The 23,764-nt window shown below is 35.8% G+C and overlaps 1 protein-coding gene across 4 annotated transcripts in view; it reads left to right on the forward strand.

The window, feature by feature from the left end:
* Positions 1–23,764, forward strand: part of SLC26A7 (solute carrier family 26 member 7) — a 186,029-nt gene that overhangs the window by 66,113 nt on the left and 96,152 nt on the right. For all 4 annotated transcript variants that reach the window (XM_023222931.2, XM_023222932.2, XM_023222930.2 and 1 more), the window contains 2 exons: positions 14,495–14,605; positions 20,640–20,812. In XM_023222931.2, coding sequence (XP_023078699.1) covers positions 14,495–14,605; positions 20,640–20,812 — 284 coding nt within the window. The remainder of the gene's footprint in view (positions 1–14,494; positions 14,606–20,639; positions 20,813–23,764) is intronic.

A 23,764-nucleotide genomic window follows, 5' to 3' on the forward strand; every position in this document is an offset into this window, starting at 1 on the left:
GCAAGAGAATGAGAAAGAGAGAGAGGAAGAAAGAGAGATAGAGAGCACCAGTGAATGCAAGAGTGTGCAAGAGAGGGTGACCTCACTCCCTCAGTAATGGCATTAGTCCATTCACAAGAGTGGAGCCCTGATAACTTAATTCTTAGAAGTCTCACCTCTTAATATTCTTATACTGATAACTAAATTTCAACATGAATTTGGAAGAAGCAAACATTCAAACCATAGCAGAGTTGTTAATTGATGTATCTCCAGTGCCTGGCACATAAATAGGTGAATTACGCATACAAGGTGCTTAATTCGAGACATTTCTAGAATTTTCTACCCTTCTAGATTTTAGCTTTGCTACCTGAAGGTAAGAAGATAAGAAGATAAGGAGGTGGAGAACATTAGCTTTGCAATAAATCTTTCAAAAACATTAGGTTAGACAAATTCTAGACATCTTTTTAAGGGCACTCTCTTATCTCAAAATTGCCAAGGATGGGTGCTTTGAAACTTAACTTCTAAATATCACTGAGATCAGTTACTGGATAGATACCATTTAACATCTGCAGGTACTCTATGCATAAATGCGCACATATTCTGTCTCTCTTCCACTTCCCTTATCTCCCTAACCCTCGTCTACCTAGTTAAAAAATAGAAACAGAAAAAGAAAACAAACAAATCCAAAACAGCATGGGAAGATATGCCATGTAGCTTAATTAGCATTTTAGACTCACTCTCTATATATTGAATATATATAGAATATATAATTGTAATATATAACAACATAGAATATAGAATTTTGGGTCTCTGGGCATGTAGCCAGCACTTACACGATAACTGAGTAGAAGATTATTATTATCTTTTTTGAGACAGTGTCTTGCTTTGTTGCCCAGGTTGGAGTGCAGAGGCATGTTCACAGTTCACTGCAGCCTTGACTTCCCAGTCTCAAATGATCCTCCCACTTCTGTCTGCTGAGTAGCGGGATTACAGGCATGCATCTTTCACTGATTCTTTTCTTTAAAATTTTTTGTAGAGACAGGGTCTCATTGTATTGCTCAGGCTGGTCTTGAAACCCTGGGCTCAAGTCATCCACCCTCCTTGGTCTCTCAAGAGCTGGGACTATGGTTGTGAGCCACCATACCTGGCCTAAAAGAATATTTTAATGAATATTTTCTATGCTTACATGATACATGTGGATCCATGATCATTCTCTTTTAGCTTATTGTGCCTAAACTTTGGAGGAATTGCTGGAGATTGGCACTGTGCAAAGAGAAACATCATTACTGCTTTGGTATGATGTTGGGTGTCCAAGCTACTTCCTCCTTTAAGGATAAATTGTGTGAGAAGGGAGTGCTGTCCTGGACCATGACTGTATGCACTGGTCTGACCAGACAATCGCCTCTCAGTCTTGCTTACAGTCAGAGATTAGTATTGTGTGCCTTTTCCCTTGCTTGGTATTTCCTCATTTTCATGTGGGCCTTAATGTTTGCTATTGTACACTTATCCTCTTGAAGCCTGTGAGCTAACTAATCTTCTCTGAAAATAATTGGATTATCTTTAAGTAGTAAATTAACCCTTTCAGAGCATGATGGCTGTATATAATCAATTTTTGAATTAATTAAACAATCACAATCTGAAAAGTGATATCATCTCACATGCATGGTCTGATGTTTACTTACATAATTCTGTCACTTTATGGTCAAGGGATTGCTTCTTTTTTTTCCCCCCTCAATTTTGAATATAGCTAAATAACATCTCTTCTACTAAAATATCAAAAGATAGAAATTACAAAAAGAAAGACTTGCCATTTTTTATTAGTGATCTTGAAAAAATAATTCATATCATTTCAAAATCTAGTTTAAGAAAACAAATTAACTACTAAATTGCATTTGTATATTATTTTATTGTTAGTATTATCTTGCATTCATTTGACATTTTTTTACTTTTCAAAGAAGTCATTGATTTTATGTGGTGCTATGAGCCCCATTTTTGTTTATAAATCCTGCATTCCATTAAATATAACTACAGTGAAAATTCTAGCAGATACTAGGAGTAGGAGACGGTGTTCATCAAAATTCTTCTCCAAATCAGGCCCCCTTGTAGCCAAGATCATTTCTTCCTTCTGTGCTGAACTGGACCTGAACTGACCATTCTCCTTTCCTTCCTCTAGTAATTGGGCTCTATGGGGGTTAGAAACTATGTTGGGACTCTCATCAGGGTTCACACTTGACTGTCCTTCTTTCTACTTGGGTTAAAATTTGCTGAAGCAGAAATAATTCCTTGGCCAGCAATCTCAGACAAAGCCATAAATTGCTGATCTTTTAAAATGCACTTCATGTTATCATCTGCTTCCTTCCATATCCCACAAACTTTTGGTTTTCTTCCATTTAACATTGAGACCCAGAAAACCAGAAACCACTGTTGCTGTCACTTTCTCTTCCTAACCTAGGGATCTCAGAGTCTGAAGTAAAAATGGTAAGAAGAAACAAATAAATGGTATATTTCATGTATATTTGCATTTCAACACACATGCATGCCTCTGGTTCCTGTCATCCTTAGAATTCTTGACATGGAATCAAGTCCTTTCTCAATGAGCCCTCTTTTCCCTTGCTTTCCTTCTAATACTGTGATGTGTGTCCTTCTTCCTGGTTTGGACTTCCAGTGATTTCTTCATTGCCACCCTTTACCAATGCACCCTCAGGAATCCCTCTTTCTTTGGGAATAAACTGCACACTTTCAAAATGTTCACAAAATATTATCTCTACCTGTTTGTCTTTCTTAAAACCTGACTCTCTGATACAAAGGCATTATCTCTTGAACATCTCTCTCAAGTGGAGGCTAATCATTCTCCCACTGCCTTTGGTAATTCACCTATAAAGCTGCTATTTGCATGCTAATTATCTGCCCTGTTCAATACTGCATCCCAGTTTGCATATGCTCCTTTCAAAGTCAATATTTTTTCATGCTCATGTATTTTTGTAAAATTTTAGAAGTAAGATATTTTAACATAAATTGAGAACAATATCTCTTACCAACTCAACCTCATTTGGGTCACACATCTTATGTCCAGTGGCATCAAAGTGGCTGCAATATGTTTACGATCTGGCTAAGAAAAGGTTGCCACAAAATATGACATTGATAGACATAAAACAGAACTCATAATACGGCCCTATAACAAGAACATTGTCAATAAACTTGTTAATGTCTGCAATTTAAATATTTATGTTTCTGTACAAGAAAACTTAAAATTCCCTAAAACTTTACAGCTATCAAGAATTTTATGGAGGCTTTTTCAATTTTATAGTTTAAACTTCACATGATATTATTAACTTGGTACAAAACTAAAATAAAATATTTCAATGTATCAATGTTAAAAAACAAACTTAAATAAATAGTGCTATCTTAGGCTTATTCTCCCCCAAATTAGTGACTGAGTCAGGGTTTATGTGCTGCTACCAGATATCGTTAGGGAGTGTAAACCGAGGGGGCAGGAGCTAGGGACCAGGAGAGATGAGAGGATGCTTGTTACAGAGCTGACTACCTCTGAGAGTGGCTGACTGCTATATCATTGGAACCATGCCCCCCACAAAGCTATCAATGTCACTTCTAGACCATCTTTCAGTGGCCGGGGGAGAGGGGAAGTGGAAACATTTACTCTCTAGCTCACTCTCTTATTGCTCAAAGTTTTATTCCTTGGGTGCTCCTCTGAGTTGGCGTGCATGAGTCTGGGCATTAACAGAATCCCAGAGCAGGTGTCAACAGGGAAGCCCCAGGGCTCTAGAAAAAAAAGGACCCGCCAGATTGCATCACAGGAAGTCAGACAGAGCTCTTGCAGAACTACAAGAGACAGGTGAGGCCAAGAACATTTGAATTGACGCATAAGAGATGTCTGACATACAAGAGGAAAGCCAAAATTATCTCTTTATTCTCTCTATAGAAAATATTACACAAGTCATTGTCATATGTAGAAGTGTTCAAAGACTATACAGCCTAAAATCATAATATATAGAAGTATATACTCTATATGTATACAGAGGTATCATAGAGTAGAAGTATTATAGAAGTATATCATGAAATTAATACAAAGATGTTATTTTTTTCTGGATCATGGAATTTGTCAGCTTCTTATAATTTATAATTTGGTGTAATTTCTCATTCTAAATAAATATTTGCCTTTTTAATGAATTTTATTATTTTTTAATTGACAAAAATATATATGCTTATGAAGTACAACGTGATGTTTTGATATATGTATGCATTATGAAATGACTAAATCAAGCTAATTAACACATACATTATCTCACACTTTTTTGTTGTGAGAACACTTAAAATCTATTCTCTTAGCAATTTTCAAGTATGCAATATATTGTTATTAACTATAGTCACCGTGGTGTACATAGGTCTTTTGAACTTATTTCTCCTAACTGAAATTTTTTGCTTTTTGACCAACATATCTCCAATTCTCCTCCAAACCCTGACCCCCATCAGCTTCTGGTAACTATCATTTCACTCTTTCTATTAGTTAAGCTTCTTTAGATTCCCTGTATGAGTAAGATTAGGTGGTAATTGTCTTTCTCTGTCTTTCAGGCTTATTTCATTTCATATGTACTTCAAATTCATCTACAATGTCACAAATGATAGGATCCCCTTATTTTAGGGCTTCACAGTATTTCATAGTGTATATATATATATATACACCACATTAAAAAAAAATCCAGTTATCCTTTGATGGACACTTAGGTTGATTCCCTATCTTGGCTATTGTGAATAGTGCTGCAATGAATGTGGGAGTGCAGGTATCTTTTTGATATACTGATTTCCTTTTCTCTGGATATATGCCCAGTAGTGGAATTGCTGAATCATACGAAAGTTCTATTTTTAATTTTTTGAGTAACCTCCATACTGTTTTCCATAATGACTATACTAATTTACATTACCACCAACAGTATACATGGCTTTCCTTTTCTTCATATCCTCATCAACACTTACCTTTTGTCTTTTTGGTAATAGCCATTCTAACTGAGGTGAGGTTATATCACATTGTGATTTTAATTTGTATTTCCCTAATGATTAGCGTTGTTATTTTTATTTTTAGTATACCTATTGGCCCTTTGTATGTCTTCTTCTGAGACACTTCTATTCAGGTCTTTTGCCCATTTAAAAAAATCAGGTTACTTATTTTCTTGCTCTTGAGTTGTTTGAGTTCCTTACATATTTTGGATATTAACCTCTCATTGGATGTATGGTTGGCAAGTATTTTATCCCATTCTGTAGTTTGTCTCTTCACTCTTTTCCTTTACTGTGCAGAAGCTTTTTAGTTTGATGTAATCCCATTAGTCTATTTTTTCTTTTGTTGTCTGGGCTTTTGGCATCATATAAAAAATAAATCAGTGCCCAGACCAATGTCATGGAGGTTTTCCACAATATTTTCTTCTAGTTGTTTTATAGTTTCACATTTTATGTGGAAGGTAACTAATTCTATGTGCAATTTTATCTTTCCTGTGGGAAGCCTACCAACATATGTCAGATTTAGGACTCACAAAACCTGGATCTACGCCTTGACTCAAGTTTCTCCTGTCTCAAAACTTGTAAGAAAACAAACTCAACTTTTCTTGATCTCATGTCCCCGTTTAGCACAAAGCCTTTCTCTCCTCTTCCAAACGGTACTTTTCAAAGATGAATTCATATTTTCTGCCTCTTCTCCTTCCACCAAGATCCATTTGCTCCTTGTTCCCCACATCCTCTATTCCTCAGGAAGCACTCTTTCCAAGGCCACCATTAGTCTCTCTCTTGTCAAATTCAAAGGACATTTCTGTTATTTGCCAGGAGTGCCATTTCAGTGGAATTACCACAGATTCTTGGCCATGGCTTTCTTTATGCTCTTTTCCCCTACTTTTTTTCTCTGCATCTGGCAATTCCCATTAGTTTATTTCTCCTTCTTTTCATCTGTCTCTTCACATGACCTAATTCAGTACTTTGGATCCAGTCAGGCACTTTTGGCCCTGTGGTGTATTCCAGAAAGAAAGTGTTCTGTGCTCAAGCCTCAGGCAGTGAAACTGATTAGTTTTTAAAATATGTGTATGTAACACCTATTTATATATGATGAGCTATATTTCTTTGGGAAATGCTGTCCCTGTCTTCACTGCCACAACCTGAATATCTGTGGTAGTTTCCTAACTGCTCTTTCTGTCAATCTTGTATTTCTTCCATATAACTTCCGTAGTGATCACCTAAAAGTAAACTTCATCACAATTTCTCCCATTAGAAAAAAATTCCCTATTAACTTCCTTAAAATTCAGGATAATATTCAGATTGCTTTAAAAAGTCTTAATCAAAAATGTTTAAATTGCATAGGTTTTATGAACTCATTTTACAAAGTGATAAAGATTCAAAGATACATAAAAAAACACCAGTAGCCCTCTTATTAGATTTTTACATAAGAGTATCATACAAAACATAAGTCTGAGACTTTTTTTTTAATGTGCAACCACGTATAATGGACTTGTCTCCCAGTTAATGGGTGTAGTTCTTAGCCTTTTAAAGAGCTGTATAATATTCCATAGTACATTTGTGCAGAAGTGTGTCTAATGATCTTTATATTGATACAGGCATTGAGATTACAGTCAGCCCTCCATATCCATAAGCATCAAAACCCCGGAATATGGAGGGCTGGCTATATTATGCCATTTTCTATAAGTGACTTGAAAATCTGCAGATTTTGGTGTCCCGGGGATGTCCTGGAACCAATTGCCGGCAAATACAAAAGGCTGCCTGTATTTTCATGTTCAACCAGTACAAAAACTATTTTAAATTCACAATATTAGGTATGCATTCTTATAGGATATGAGACAGTTTCCCAAGCCACTGGATCAAGGTATATATGTATGTGGAGGTGTTTCTTACCCACATCTGTTCTTTCTTCTTCTGGTACCTTGGAGAATCATCCCCCTCCCACTCTCGGGCCATTGGTTCCTATAAGACAACATTATCTGCCATGAGGGATAGGAAGTGACTCTGGCCTAATCAGAGACTGCATCTCTCCAGCCACAATGATAGTAGTATTTTGCTTTTCAGAATATTAAGCATACCTTTTCAGCTGTTTATTGATGTTTTATATTGGAAAGTTGTACATCTTTTGCTGGTATTTGCTAGCTGATATCTCTTTGGGAGTTCTTTTTTTTTAGTCACACTTATTGAGGTAAAATCTGCACATGATTACTTTTTTCAACTTCTCAGCTATCTGAGGCCATCATTTTTCATTCATGTGTAGTCACTCTTAGATTCAATTTAGTCTCCTACCTTTGGTTATTTTGAGAACCAAAATAGAACCAACCACTTAAGTTAGTTCTAATCAGGGTATGTGTTCTCTCAGCACCTACATCAACCTAGCCATTAGGCTGTCTCAAGCAGGAATGAATAAGAAGCTGTTCAAGGGAATGCCGATTCTGTCTTTGTGGGCAGAGGCTGATCAGCTGAGGTTTGAGAAGATACTTCTAGGATTGAGTACAAGGCTTCTCTGACTATGGAAGTTCTACGTGCTGCTGCAGTTCTTCTCTAGAGCCACAGGATGGAATGACCCCTCCCAGGCCACAGCAGGCTGATGAGACAGCAGTTCTCTTAGGAAACTTCTATGCTTTTCCTTCTATGCTGGCCAAAATCCTCCTCCTTTCTCCCCTATCAGTGGCAAAATTCTAGATTTTGCTCAGCTCTTGAGGAGGCACAAGCTCTTTCCTCTGTCACTAGGTGTGTTGGATTTCCTCTGGCACCAAAGAGAATGCAGCTAAGCGCTTGTGATTGTGGCATCAACTTTGACTTCAGATGTTCCTTCCTGGTCCTGCCAATTCTAACCTGATTGTTGTGTTACAACACAGAGGAAGTTGGAGGAAACAGAGGGTCTTGTAGGTTCCAGCTCCTATCACCCTGAATCTCAGGTAAGTTCTTACCACTTAATACTGAAGACTCTTTACCATCTAATTTCATCTCCTGGCACTTTGTCACATGTGTCCCTTTTGCTGAGCATACCAAATGGCTTTACATCCCAGGTGAGCTAAGCAAACATTTTCAGAATGTTGTGCCTTTGAAAACATTTCTTCTACCTAAATTTATCTCCTTCTCAGGCATCTACTCCTCATGCTTTTTTGTTCATCTGTTACTCCTCATTCAGCACTCAGCATAAGCATTGCTCCTTTTTGTAAGACTACTTGGGATCCAGTCATTCATTCCCCCTTTATTGTTTAGTTATTTTTAGTAGCAAAAAAAATTTTAAAAATCATTCATGCTTCCATGAAACCATAAATGAGTTAAAAACATTCTAGAACTTTTGTGTAAGGAAAACTCAAATTTTAGAAGAAAGGTATCTGACTCAAGATTTTTATCTATCCACTCTCCTAGTGTAAAGGGATTCAAGATATTTCCACCAACTTTTTCAGAGCCAGAGAATATATGAGATAAACCTAAAAATACAGAAAAAGAAGGGGAGAAGTCCAGGAAGGGAGAGAGGGGGAAGCGAACAATGGGGAAGGAAGAGAGGGATAGGGAGAGAGAGAACAGAACTCTTACGATGCCTTCACATTTCCTGAGGTAGCTATTCCTATTTTCTAATTGTTACCTAGAAAAGTGCCTCTGGTTCCCCTTCTTTTCCGTTTCTCTTGTTCATAAAAGACACCCTTTCATTTTCATTGAAAAGGCTACTCATCAGGACCTTAACTTGGTGATCAATGAATGTAGCACAGGATTTAATCTTTCATTTCTTTTCTTTGGGTCTTCTTGGTATTTTCTCCAAATTTGTAACTCTTACTCTTTCTCTCATGGAAATTATTGGTACTTAGCCTTTATTCTTTGTAATGAGAACTTTAAAGTGCTTTTCTCCTTAGCCATTCTAGGCTTAAGTTTTTAAATGCAAGCAAAAATACCTCTGAAGCTCAATATTGAAGACATCACTCTGCCGTCTCCACTCCCAACTCTCAGGTATTTATAAGAAATACTTAAGCTTTTGTCATTGACTGGCTTTTATTCATATGAAATATCTTTACTGAGGCAGTGTTATTTGGATAATACTATGAATTATCAAGTGGTAAGACTTATTAGGCCAAGAATTTTGGCTTTGCTTTTAAAATAAATTTCTCAAATCCTAGAGTTCCTTTTCTACCATTGCCAAATGCAGTAATCCATCTGTGAATCCAACATTTAGAATTAACTAAAAAGCATTACTTGGTTTTGGTTTGGCAACTTAAAAAAATGAATAGTCTTTTAACATGATTTTGAGAAATATATGTATATAGATAGATACATATAGATAGAAACCAGCCAAACTAAAAGTTTTCCATTTTTGTAGAAGATACTTAGTTTTCCATTTTTGTAGAAGATAGGGGAAATTTACCATTGTTTTTCTGAGTGGTAGTTTCTCAGTCATTGGTCACAAATAAGGTGAATTAGATCATCTGGGAAGAGGCACAGTTTTCTTATTCCCCAAAAATGCAGTGAACACCCTAACAGCAACTCTGGTTAGAAGCAGACTGCGAGTAGAGGGCAGGAGCATTTAGGGTTTTACATAAGCTAGTCAGCCTAGTCAGTCATCTTGATATTTTGCAAATATTTTCTTTCTTGTGTACCAGAAATAGGAGAGACCAATGAAACAATTAAAGTGTGTTTCTTTTGGTGGAAACTTAATTCTACAAAGCTTTAAAAGACTAACCACAGTTCCAAATATGATTGGCCTATCTTTACTCACATTTGTTTTTAGACAGTAAACAGGCTCCATCTCCTTAAAGTTATACATACTGAGTCCTGAGAATATTGCCTTGAGAATCTGTGAACACGATTTCTAATGGTGGTACCATGTATAGCAGAGATTGGATGAATCTTTAACTCTTACATCTGAGTATTAAGCAAGCAGTTCCTTAAAAGACTATCTTTACCTTTAGCAACATAACCTCATAGCCTTCTTTAGAAACTAAATTTCTTAGGTGCTACTTTTGATGATTCCTAATACAAAATTTAAATGATATTATAGAGATTCAGGGATTATGAATTAGAAGTACAAAAGTTGTAATATTATTTAATATTTATTAAGAACAAGTGATTTGATCCTGTGCAGAAAGGAAGGTTGAACTCTCCGGCATCAAATGACCTCTTACTTTCTGTCTCCCTCTAAAAATTGTCACCTAAATTAGTTGTGTAGGGTGATCATAATAAAGTACCACAAACAGGGTGTCTTATACCACAGGAACTTATTCTTGAGGCTAGAAGTCCAAAATTAAGGTGTCAACAGGTTTGGTTTCTTCCAAAGGCCATGAGGGGAGAATCTGTTCCATGCATCTTCTCTAGCTTCTGGTGGTTTGCTGGCAAGCTTTCACATTCTTTTGCATCTGGAAACAGCACCTCAGTCTTCACATGATGTTCACATGCCTTCCTCTTCACGTGGCATTCACACGACTTCATCGTCACGTGGTGTTCACACGCCTTCGTCGTCATGTGACATTCACACGCCTTCATCTTCACATGGCATTCACTTGCCTTCATCTTCACATGGCCTTCACATGCCTTCATCGTCATGTGGCAGTCACACACCTTCATCGTCATGTGGCATTCACTTGCCTTCGTCATCATGTGGCCTTCATACACCTTAATCGTCTTGTAGCATTCACACGCCTTCATCATCACGTGGCATTTACTTGTCTTCATTTTCACATGGCGTTCACGTGCCTTCATCTTCACATGGCATTCACATGCCTTGATTGTCACATGATGTTCTTCCTGTGTGCTTGCATGTCTCTTCACTTGGTCTTCTTTTATAGGGACACCAGTCATATTGCATTAGGGTTCTACCCTATTCCATGATGAGCTCATCTTAACTAATTATGTAAGATATGACCTTTTTCCAAATAAGATCACATTCTGAGGTCATGGTGGTCAGGAGTTCAACATATAAATTTTAGGGGAACACAATTCAACCCATAACAGCACTCGAATGTGCTTAATGAAGAGGACAACATTTCTGGGGCAGTAAATTCTACTGTAAGAGCTGCCCCATTGAGTTGTGTTAGCTCTAATTTTCTGGGTCATATTTGAAGCTCCATAACCAATGGCTATAGTCTATAAAATATTGTTGGTCTTGTATTCATATCTTAGTGCTTCTAAGTCCTAGCTGTCTGACCTTACAATAAAAAGGTAAGGCTGCTAGGCCAACAAAACATAGAGTATCTAATAGAGGGGTTTTCTATGTGTAATTCTAGCACCAATTTGTAACTTTGGATACATTACTCAACTTCTAAACTCCATTTGTGTTTCTTTGGTTTTCTGAACACTTGCTATAATGTCATGTAAATATAAATAAACTAGTCTGAAACTGAAATAAAAATCTGAATCTTAATATCGAAATCTTCTCTGTGATAAATAGTTCCCTTTCTCATCACTAGTGATTGAGTCACTTTCCAGTGATCTTACTCAAAAGATTATAATAGGAGCAGAGCCAGAGATTGAGCTACTTACCTGCTTTCATGGTCCTTTTTGGTCTGGGGTCAGGCACTGTGCCTAGGGAAGCCAATCTCAGCACAGCGTGGGTTGGAGGGACAAAGCATACTGGTGGTAAATGTGCAGCTTCACACAAAGGGCTTCTTTAAAGATTGGTAGTGTTCACAAACCCTGAGACTACTGGTGATTTTGATATGGGAATCTAGAATCTCTTCTCCTATAACCATTATCATACCTACAAAGTATGTTTTCCTAAAAATTACATATTTCAAAGTCTTCTCATGACCATCCTTTTGTGACTGTATCAACCTTACACTACCATTAAATAATTGTCCCTCTAAAGATAATCAGCCATCTAAAGATTTCATCCATCCCCTCAACCATCCTCTTTTGGGACAATTTAGCCTAACACTGTGTCTATTCCTTGATACTTTTGTTTTTGTTGCTTTTGCTCTTATCTAAATTAGATTAAGTTACAAAAGTATCTGTCAGCATTTGCAGTATTTTTCCCCAAAATAATAGCATTAGAGAGTTGTAATTTTGCTCTTATTTGAATTGAATGCCATGTTTCATTACAGAGAAAGTAGAGATAATTCTGCTAATTTGTTAGCGACGTATTAAGATATTCACTATTTTGGGGGGACTTAACATATTTTAGCTTGTGTGAGTGTGTGTGGATGTGTGTGCACGTGTGCATGTATGAGAGAGACTAGGTATCCAGTTTATATCATGAACCAGCATAATAAATGAATCAGAAAAAGGAAACTTTATCCAGCTGTCACTCCTTTTTTTGAGGTACTTCTGTGGGGGATGGTCTTGGGCCTTGTAGTTCTTATTTGTGGAAAGGATACTTGATGTTTTACAGTGCTGTATATCTGAATTAGTTCATTCCTCCTGTGTTTTGGCCATTGTTCATTGACACGTTAACAGAGAAGCAGATTTACATTCAGGGTGAATGATATTGTTGTTTAAAGTAAAAGCTCAATATCTGTGTAATACGAGATAAAGGAAATGTCTACATGATTTCTGATCTTAGATGTTGTTCTAGTAGAATCTCCTGACATGATATTTTGTATTTAATTTACAGGTCTAGAGATCATTGAAAAATTAAATATATTTTACATGATTATTTCCATTTTATTTTGATAGAAACATGAGATCTGGGAAAATCCAGTTTTTTAAACTAAGTTTGTTATGGATTTTATTTGGGATAAACACGGAGAGAGATGAGTATTATTGTAATAAGGTAGGCAGAAAAACAGGAGGTAGCTATTCACGCTATTCACAGGGTAAGATAAGAGGATCCAGCTGCTTCCAACTTTATGTTACATTTACCTGTTGCAAACAGAGCAGCCAAATGGGTCTACCTCTGAACTGTCAGTATTGACCACAGTTATCAGAATGTAGTGACCATATGATTAATCCAGGAGCTTTTGTTCAATATGCCTTTCTTCCCCACTACTGATTTAGTCGATCTGTGTGATCTTGTAAAATGTGGGCTACATTTTTTTGGTTACTCAGGAACGCTCTGCATTTATGTATCTTAATAGATAACTTTTTATCACGTAACTTATTCTGAAAAATGGATGAGAAAAAGTTGTTTTCTAGCTTTTCATATGACTAATGTAAACAGTATATTTTACAAAGTTGCTTGCACTAAAAATGTCAAAAGGTGCTTCTTGGTAGACATGGGGAATATTTAGCCTGCCAATGCTAACATATCTTCAAGACCTGCCCCTTAACACCATCCTTTCTACTTCTCACTGTGCCTTTATGAAATTCTAGAACAGCCTCTGCCACTGACTCTTCTATAATCACTTTTATCATATTTTCACCAGCCTGTAGGAATACATTACCAGCAAACAAGCAACCCAGATGGTTTTTAAAAAGAAGAAAGGAGTGGTCATTTGTTGACTTTTCATATATTTTAAATGCAGCAAAAATAGCTTCTACTGCTTGAAAAATATCTGAAAGATAACTACAGAGCTTATTAAGAAGGGGATTTCATTTAATTTAAAAATGATAAAAGTTCAACAATAAAAATTATTGATATTAGAATCAGACAGCCAGGATTTATGGTGTGAATAATTACCCGGCCTCATATTCAGAGACTCCAGAATCTAATGCTGCCTCCATTCTTGAGTGCCTTTGTAATATGTAAAGTCCTTTATGCCCAATTTAACTGAAACATTTGAATGAATTTGTCGTTCCAAGGACCAGCCACAATCCAGATAATTTTATGAACCCATACTCATAGATATTTTGGTCACATTTAAGCCATTAGTGGTCATTTAGACATGTCTAAGAACATTTTCTATGTGCATGTTTCATAACAACTCTGTAGGCAATAGTATCTACAAGGAATCAAAATGAACAGTTGTGAATGATTTCTTACTCCTTGAATAAGAAAAATTTATTTCTTTTTCCACTCAGACACTGTACCTGAAATATAAGCCAAGATCCAGTTAGTTGGGAAGCACATGAGTTTATGCATCAGCCCTACCTCTGTGACACACAGTCCCAGGCTGGCTGTGCATCTGGCCAACCAGCCAATGTTGAGTGTGCATCCATTTTTTTCCAGCCCTAGTTCCCATTCCATTTCAGGCTTCTCATCTGTCAGGAGTAAAGCTTCTAGTCTCGCCTATCTTACAGATGCTATTGTGTAAATAAAATTATATATGTGAAATGCTTCTAAAATTTTAATGTGCCTGGAGATATTTTACAATGTTACTGTCAAACCTACCATTTAACAGCAAGACACTCTGAACCACTGTTTTTTGTTTTTTTTCTTTTTGTTTGTAGACACCTCTGCAATCAAAGGAAAAAACATTCGTCCAAAAATAATGGTTTTTGGAATTACAAAAATGAATTAAGGAGTGAATTTTCTTTTATTTAGGGCAATAATGCTAGTCTCTTATTGAGCAAGTAGAATAAAGTATGATTCATTTTGTCTATAAGTAAACTAACACCTATTCTATTGTGTAACAGACTGTGTCTTGGGGTTATAAGGTGGTTCTAACTACCCTAGTCTTCTTCACAGGATTGGCCTTTGCTGTTCTCTCATCTGTGCACCCAGTGTTTGGTTTATATGGGTCTCTGTTTCCTGCCATAATTTATGCCATATTTGGAATGGGACGTCATGTTGCCACAGGTAATAATTCCTATGTTTATGCTTCTAATATTACTCGCAAAAGAGACTTAGTGATTATTACTGATTACATCTCCTTAGCAGTGTTAACATCACTGCTGAAAACCTCAGCAAATATTAGAGCAAGATATTTACTCTCCATACAGGGTATATCAGATAGTCTACATACCCTGTGGTTTATTGCTATATTACTGTATAGCCAAGGTTATTGCTAAGGATTCTTTGCATTTTTGAGTTGCAAAGATTCCACAAGAGAAGGGAAATGGGGCATGGTAGTACGTGCCTGTAGTCCCAGCTACTCGGGAGGCTGAGGCAGGAGAACCACTTGAACTTAGGAGGCAGAAGTTGCAGTGAACTGAGATAGCGCCACTGCACTCCAGCCTGAGTGACAGAGTAAGACTCTGTCTCAAAAAAATAAATAAATAAAAATAAAAATAAGAAGGAAAATGTTATGAATTCACAATGAAATGAGAGAAAGTAAGCACTTGGGAGAAAATACAAGACTACATAAAATTTAGCTACTCAAAAAACAGTGAAAAATATTTTACATGTATTTGATATGTAGACTAAATGATGATATTTTAGGTTTATTCCAGGCTAGTTTATACAATGCTGTTTACTTTGTGTAACTTTTACCTTACCTACCTCTATATTACCAAATAAAATATGAATGGTGATTTGGTATTAGATAAACCTGGGTACATGCCTTATTTGTTGTTTGCTGTTTACATGGTCTTAGGCAAAAATTTAAGCTCCATTACAGCTTTCTTGATAGTAAAATTGCCTTCCAAATTCTAATGATTACTAGTAAGAACTAGATAATTGATATACAGTGTCTAATTTAGTACTTGCTACATAATAAGATTTAATAAAGTTAGCTATTACTATTACAAAATGGTATCTTAGTCTTAACTATTAAGGAAATCATAAAATAATTTTAACTAGAAATATCTATAGAGACATTTCTATTTATTTGGGGATTATGTGATCTCAGCCTCTGAGTAATAACATTTCATGACCATTTCTTCAATGGTCAATTTGCATTATTGATTGTATCAGTTTCCTGTTGCTGCTGTAACAAATTACTGTAAGTTTGGTCTTTAAAACAAAATACAGGTATTATTCTACAGTTTGGAGCTCGGAAGACTGAAATGATATTCACAGGGTTAACACTAAGGGGTCAGCAGGGCTGCGTTTCTTCCTTGGGGGCTCAAGGGCAATCCATTTTCTTGACTTCTCTAGTTTCTAGAGGCTCCTTGCATTCTTTGGCTCATGGACCATTCAACCATCTTCAAAGCCAGCAGTATTGCATCTTCAAATTCTCTTTGACTCTGATCTTTTGCCTCCATTTTCCATGTTTAAAGGACCCTTGTGATTACATTGGGCACACCTGCATAATCCAGGATGCTCTTCTTATTTTAAGATTAGCTGCTTAGCAACTTTAATTTTATCTGCAATGTTGATTCTCTCTTACCATATGGCATAACACATTCAGAAGTTCTGGGGATTAAGATGTGAACATATTTGAGAGGTCATAATTCTGCCTACCACATTGATACATATATTTTCTGTTAACATAACATTTTATTTATGTAGATTTGGCTTTGTAGATCAATTAATTTTGTTTCGAAGGAAGGACCAACATTTATCAATCACTTACAACATTGCTGCCTAAAGTATGCCTCATGAACCAGTAGGTTCAGCATTATGTGGGAGCTTGTTAAAAGTGCAAAGCCTTTATTTCCATGCCAGGCCTACTGAATCAGAGTCAGCATTTTCATAAGATTTCTGTTTTATTTATACATGTAATCTGTAGGTAACATGTTATAGTATATATATGTATTTATATGTTTATGCATATTTGTGTATATAGATATATTTAAGTTTGAGAACCGTGGATGTTCTATTTATTAGGTGCTTTATTAAGAGCTTTACATATGTTATTTTGTTTTGTTCTAGCAGAAGTCTTTTAAATAGAGATTATTACCTTTACATTGCAGATGAAAAGAAAACACTAAAATTCAGAAAGTTTCTGTGAGATTGCAGATTAAAAGTCACAGGTGCATGGATTACAACCCAGGTGTGACCAAATCTAAAGCACAAGCTTTTAACTTTATAACCCACTGTTCAAGAATAAGCTTTTCTTTTGTATTGATGCAAAAAAGAGAAAAGCACAATAACTAATTATAAATTATTAAAGCCTATTTTTTCAATTATCTTGTTCCCTAATTTCCTAACGATTTGTTTTCATTTTTGAAAACATTTAAATATATATTCTTAGCAATAAAAAATATTGTTTTAATACTGACCTCTAAAAACATTTTCTCCATGAAACCCAAGATAAAAGAAAAAGGCAAAACAAGTTTGTCCAATACAGTGTAATTGCTTTAAGAAAACAAAAATACACAATTTGAACATACTTAAATACACACTTACACAAAATGTTCGACGTCCTAAGAAATCACTGTAAACATTTTATAGATATTTCATGCATTATTTTGAAATTACCATTTACATAAGAGTCTGTATTTAACCAATTATGAACAGCTATCAGAATCTTATAGTCTACTTGATAAATAATATGCATTTCAAAATATACAAAATTTACAGCCTTAAATGTAGTCATTCAACATTAAAGCCGGAGACTAATTCTGATTTCTCTTCTGTTCAGTCGAATGGGCTATGACACAATAAATGCTAAAGACATTTTATTTCTGCATTTGTACTTCACCAAAGACAGCCAGTTAGACCTTTTTATTTGTTTTTTATCCCAGTATTTAGGATTCTTTGGGTCACTAAAAAATAAATGATAATTTTCCCTTATTTTGCAACATATATACATCAGGGAAAATAGACAAACTAATTATTTTTTGACCTCCCTTTAATATTGGACATATGGACTGAGTGTCACCAATAAGTTCCTGCAAATTAATATACAGAACATACTTCTCTTTTAAATAATTTAATTTTGATGCATATGCATCCCACTTCCACAATACGTTAATGTATTATTAACATATTGATGTCACTTTCTTGAAGAAGAATCGCTTTATTTGGGATTTTGCCTTCAATTTAGGTGGCTGGAATGCAATGCTGACTTACTAAATACAATAATAAATTATGTTAGAGACATCTTTAAAAGTAAACTATTATAAAATCAGAGTGTAAAGATGTGAAACATGCTGTTTTGCTCAACAATGTGAACTTCCTTATTTTAATGTAAAAATTTTTTTTTATAAAAGGAATAAATCTGTTGAATAATTTTTGTGGCTTGCAAAGAACATATATTGGAATAAATACACAGCAGTCAAAAACCTGGGTATTAATCCAATGAAAACAGCATTACTGTAGAGAACCAATATGTGACAATTAGTAGGATAATCTTAAACTTTCTCTAAATTCGGGAAATTTATTTAAAGAGCAAAGTTTAACAATTTAGAGAGGCTATTGTGAAGACTGTATAAGGTAATTTTCAGAAGAAAAAAATAATTATTTACTGATGGATTATAATATGATAGGACTTGAGGTAGTGTTTTTTAAAATATGAAATCTCGTTTATTCTCTACCAAAATTTTGTAACTAGCTATTTTATCATCATTTTACAAATAAGGAAGCTGAGAGAAGTTGGGTAACTTGACCAGGATCACAGGTTCATATTAAGTAGAACTGGGATTTGAACTTGGGTCTGTTTAACTCTAGGGCTCATAGTCACTTCCTATGAGACCCTGTGACCCACAGTACTATTGAGCTATCAGGCAGAAGTAGTGGTATATAAGGGTACCACTAATAGGCTGCAAGCCTAACCAGGGTAAAAAGTTGAGCAAATGAGGCAAGAATAGAGAATTAGTAGGGAGGAGACAAAGACAAAGGGGAGACCTATAAATAGATAATATAGAATGTCATCCACAACAGCCACACATATTCACTGGCAGTCCCACTTCCCTTGATTGTCCTTCACTACCTCAGGAACAGCAAAGCATTATCCTTGCTGAAGAGGCAGTACTCCCATATCCATACTGGTGTAGACGTGTCCTCGCCATTGCTGTATCCATTGCTGGCAAGTCCTCTGTCTGGAGATGTTCTTGAAATTGACCCACACACAGATGAAGCTTCCTTTTGTTCGCCTAACAAAGCCTTTTAGATGGCTTTCTCTTTTACCATTTGATTCCCTCCCATCTTCCTCCAAATCCCAGGAAAAACAGGTCTAAAATAAAAAGTTAACTCGTTTGTATGTTTTTTAAAAATTCTGTAGTCATTTGTTCAGTGGCTTTTGTACAAAACATTTTGCTGTGTGCTCTAGGAGATTTAAACACCAAAAGACAAACTCCTTTACTCTCAGAAGTATCTGATTTGATCTCTGGAGCATCGTGTTGTAACATACTCTCAGAAATATGTCCTATCAAGACCAGATTCTATGGTGAATGTTCTCTACTTGGTATTTCCCATCCTGGGTGCTAGAATCTTATTTCTAAAAATCAGGTGTATTGCATTAGTTTCTTGATGTACTCTTAATTTAGTACTTTATGATAAGGACAGTGGTCATGATTTATTGATGATTTATTGAGAATGACTTATCTCATTAAGAGAATGTTATTCAATCTGTTGTCTGTATTTATATACCACCAACTCTATGGAACAGAGAAAAGCATACAATGATAGACCATAACAGAGCATGCTGACTTTAGTCTTATTAATAATTATATGAATAGCTACCATTTATCAGGGGTTAACTACATGTCATCTTCTGTGATGTGTGCTATATTACATTATTTAAGCCTCATAACAATCCCATTGGGTGAGGAATGCTGTTAATAGACAAAAAGATTGAGGTGACAGTTCTGGGATTTTAGGCCAAGTTTTTTGGAGGCCACAATCATCGTGTTTTTCTGAATCCATAGCAGGTACCGCCTCTCTTATGTAGTAAAACCAAGGATTGGCTGTGTTGAATTTCCAATGAGACCTGTTTCTGTTTGACTCATGTCTGTCTTGCCTTATGCTGCTTTGTGCATGGTTTGTGTTGGGATGTTTACATGTTGAACAGGCCCTTTTCACGAAGTCTCACTTATGACCTGAAGCAAAGTAAGATCTTGAAGTAATGAGAGTAAATGTTTGCACAATGCTGCAGTTTGTTTCTATAACCCAAATTCGCCAACCCCTCTTTGAGAGAATCAGCATTTCCATGTTCACAAGGCTGCATTCTCAGGCATGCTGTGCCAAGATGAAGGCTTCAGAACACTTGGCAGGAACAGGGGAACACACTGAAAATCGTCCCATACATTTGCAAGGCCATGGCAATTCTTGGGGAATACCACCAAGCCTAATCTAAAAACAGTAGACAGAAATGGTATGTTTAATTATTTTATGGGCCACAGTATGTTGTTATACGATAATAAAAACATGCTCTGCTATGAGACCACAGAGGGTGGAAAGATTAAGGCTAGTTGGAAAGATCTGGGATGAATCCTTATTCTATATGGGATTTGAGCCAGACCTTGAAAAACAAGTAGGATTTGCACAGGTAGAATGAAGAAGCAAACGTTTCAGGGAAAAGGCTGAATTTACTGAGGTTTTCATACCTATCATCTCATTTATACTCCCCTTAGACCCTGAAATGTAGGTATTAGTACTCCCACTTTATGGATGAGACCATTTATATCTGGTGTAATGTGCTTTAGGTTACATTATTGGTAAATCGAGAGTTGAATTTAAATCCAGGCCGTCATCTTATTTCCTGTCCCAGGACATTCTTTATGCCAGTCTGCAGAGTGGTGGGAAAATGTCTGAGCCAGGCGAGAATAGCAAATAGATGAGTGGCTGTAGGTTGAATGAATAAGCATATGTGGAGGTAAGTTTCTATTTCATCCATGGAGAGAGGTGAAGAGTGGAGAAGCAAAGGCACAGAGGAGAGGAAAGTGTTTCTAACAGATTTGTTTGGTTTCACAATGTAGCTTCAACTTTAATGACAGAATCCCACAATTTTTGTTGAGTCTTACAACTGAATTACTAACAGAAGACTCCCCACACCACTTGGTTTCAGGCACCTTTGCCTTGACATCTTTGATATCAGCCAATGCCGTGGAACGGATTGTCCCTCAGAACATCCAGAATCTCACCACACAGAGTAACACAAGCGTGCTGGGCTTATCTGACTTTGAAATGCAAAGGATCCACGTTGCTGTAGCAGTTTCCTTCTTGGGAGGTGTGATTCAGGTAAGTGATACTGACACTTGAGCACAAAGAAAGGGACACAGCGGCAAAGGAAAGGCAGTTGGTGTTTTATTTTTATTCTTGTTCATGAATTTGTCTTTCCAGATGGATAAAGGCCTGATGTGTTTTATCATTATGGAAATGCTATTTAGAGTCATTACTGTATAAATGCTGGTTGAATGAATGAACTAGAATCAATAAATTGAAGTTACACAGGAACAGTTTTTGGTCTTTTAAGAATGAACTTTCTAAAAGATGTTTTAGAAAATGGAATGAGCTTCCTTGTAAGGAAATGAGGCAATCCCTGTGTCCACATATGACTAGGTCATCACTATAAGGGAAGGTTATAGGAAAAATTTCTGCAATGGGAAGGAGATGTCACCAGATCTCTAGTGTCCTTCCCAGTTTTCAGATTTTATGATGTTATTGCCTACGCAATAACAAATGGTACTTGGTTTATGTCATAGGTTTGCTGATCTGAGGTCACTGGACTCAGATCTGTACCACCAGCATCATGTTGCTGCCAAGATTGCTACAGTCTATGTCTTCAAAATATCAGAATATGTAATCTGATGTTTCTAATCAGTTGTCAAAATTAGAAAGTTCAGAGGTGACTATAAAATAAATGTAGACAGGCACTGAATATTAGACATGGAATTGCCTGTTTGATAGCCATTTTCGCTTACTCTCTCATGGTCAACTGAATTACATGTGCATAAACTTCTTGGGTGGCTGTGTTTTGGGTTGGGAGACTCTATTTTACACTGTAACATTATTTACAAGGTCAAAGATCTTGTAAATACCAAGAAGGGAGAAAAACAGTTGATGATTGGCTGGAATTAGATGGTAAGAGAAAACATGTGACCTAGAAGAAAGGAAGCATTAAAATTCTTAGAGTTACATTGCCTTCTAGCTATATGAAAAGGCCAAAAGAATTAAGGATGTAAAATGAAATGAGGATAAGAACTCATGTCTTCATAGTGCTTGAGAGAAACAGACTAACATTTGAATGGCAGCTCATTTGCCTAGGAGACTGGCCAGACTGGTAGACCAATCAGTATTTTCTATGGCTTGTGTCTGAGCCATCATAAAATAAAAACTAGTTGCTTGTGTACCCTGTAACTTTCAGTTTATTTTTCCAACCATGGATGATGTCAACCTATTCTGAGGCTTGCACAGGTAGGCTTAGTGGTTTTCTTCCTTGCCTGGCCTATATGAGGTTCTCTGAGATCTGTCATCTATCTCCATCTTAGAAATAATCAGCCCTGTGAACTGGTAGATCAAACATGCATACATTGCCTTGGATTTGGCATATGTTTTCCTTAATTTCTATTCATTTAAAATAAAAAAATATTTGTATTAACATTGCAAAGATAATATTGTGTCTCTTTTCTGTCCCTCTATTTTTTCACTCATATTTCTCTTTGAATTTATGGTTTTTACTAGAGTCGGATATTCTCTTACTCTACAAAGCATGAAACAAGTAGTTTTAGGTTATTTAATAGTGTAGTATTAGTTTTAGGTATATGTTAGTATAGTAAAAATCTAAGAGTATACATAATTAGCAGTAAGACCCAGCAACCTTCTGCTTAGTCTCATTTTAACCATCTTCTGAAACTTTGAAACAATCATCAGGTATTCTGTTATTATCTACTATATTTGGATTATCACTTAAAATGATAACATCTAAAAGTCAAAGCCAGGATTCTAACATAAAAAATATATGTCTCATCTCCCCAAAGGAAACTCCCTAGAATTGTAAGAGCAAAGTAGAATATTATTAAAGATAATAAAAATAATATTGTTTTCATGGCCTTTTATTACATGTAAAATCAGATTCAGAGAGTTGCATATTTTCTCTTATAACTTCATCAAACATCTGCTTTTCTTCCTCTTTAGCTCTGATCTTGGATATGTGACTTACGTTTTAGCCAAATTTTAAGCAGATGGCTGGACTTTATTTGACCTCCAAACTCATCTTTCCATTGTCAACTAGAAACTTCAAGAGTTCTGCATCTTTGGGATTTAGCTGATCAGTCATTTTTCCTTTCATTACTTCAGATTTGAAATCCACTGAATCAAAGTATCCAGTTTCTACAAACATATGAAGTGTGTGCTTGCCTTGTTTTATTTATTTATTTGTGTATTGTTTTGATTTTGCTTGCATATTATTTGGTTTCGGGTTGATTTTTTTCCCTCTGAAGATCCAGCTGACAGAATTATTTAGGTTAATAAGATTATATTGTTACAGTGTCTGAAACAATCATGTCTGATCTGATTCACAGTTAGAAATGCTCTCAGCTGCAAGGAACAGAGAACCCTCCTACTGGAGGCTTACACCATAAAGATATTTATTGCTTCTTGTATTACAGGAAGTTATAGAACTAAGTTCTGGATGGGCTTTGGTGTCTGGCAACACATTCAATTGATGAACTAATCTGCTTTCTGTTATTACATAATAAGGGCTCCGTGACTTATTGGGTGTGTTTTCTTTTTGCTTTCTCTTCTTGTAACTGACAAGTAAGTTTCTCCCCATAAAGTGTAGCTTGTATTTGTCTAATTTTCCCCACACACAACCCTTTCTCTACTTCTTTACTTGACTTATATTCTTTAACATTATTTTGATGATTCTAGTATGTCTATCTCTTTAATTTTAATTTATGCATTTCTTAGAAGAAAGAATAGCACAGAACAATAAAGGAATTGGAGTGAAACTAAAATGTATACTTAAAGCAAACTGTCTTCATTATATAAATTTCTTGATTTTAGTTTGCTCTTTGCCTTTTTTTTTTTTGCTTTTCCTCCAATGTTTTGTAAGTCTATAATATTTTAGTTTGTTTTCTATGTAAGACATTATTTAAAGAACAAAGTTCTTGAGGGTATTAATACCATCTTAATGCATTTTAAAGTCATCATTGTACCTAGCATAGAACTCTACATGGTAGATTCTCGGAA

Source organism: Piliocolobus tephrosceles, chromosome 7 (genome assembly GCF_002776525.5).
Source record: "Piliocolobus tephrosceles isolate RC106 chromosome 7, ASM277652v3, whole genome shotgun sequence".
NCBI classification, from domain to species: Eukaryota; Metazoa; Chordata; class Mammalia; order Primates; family Cercopithecidae; genus Piliocolobus; species Piliocolobus tephrosceles.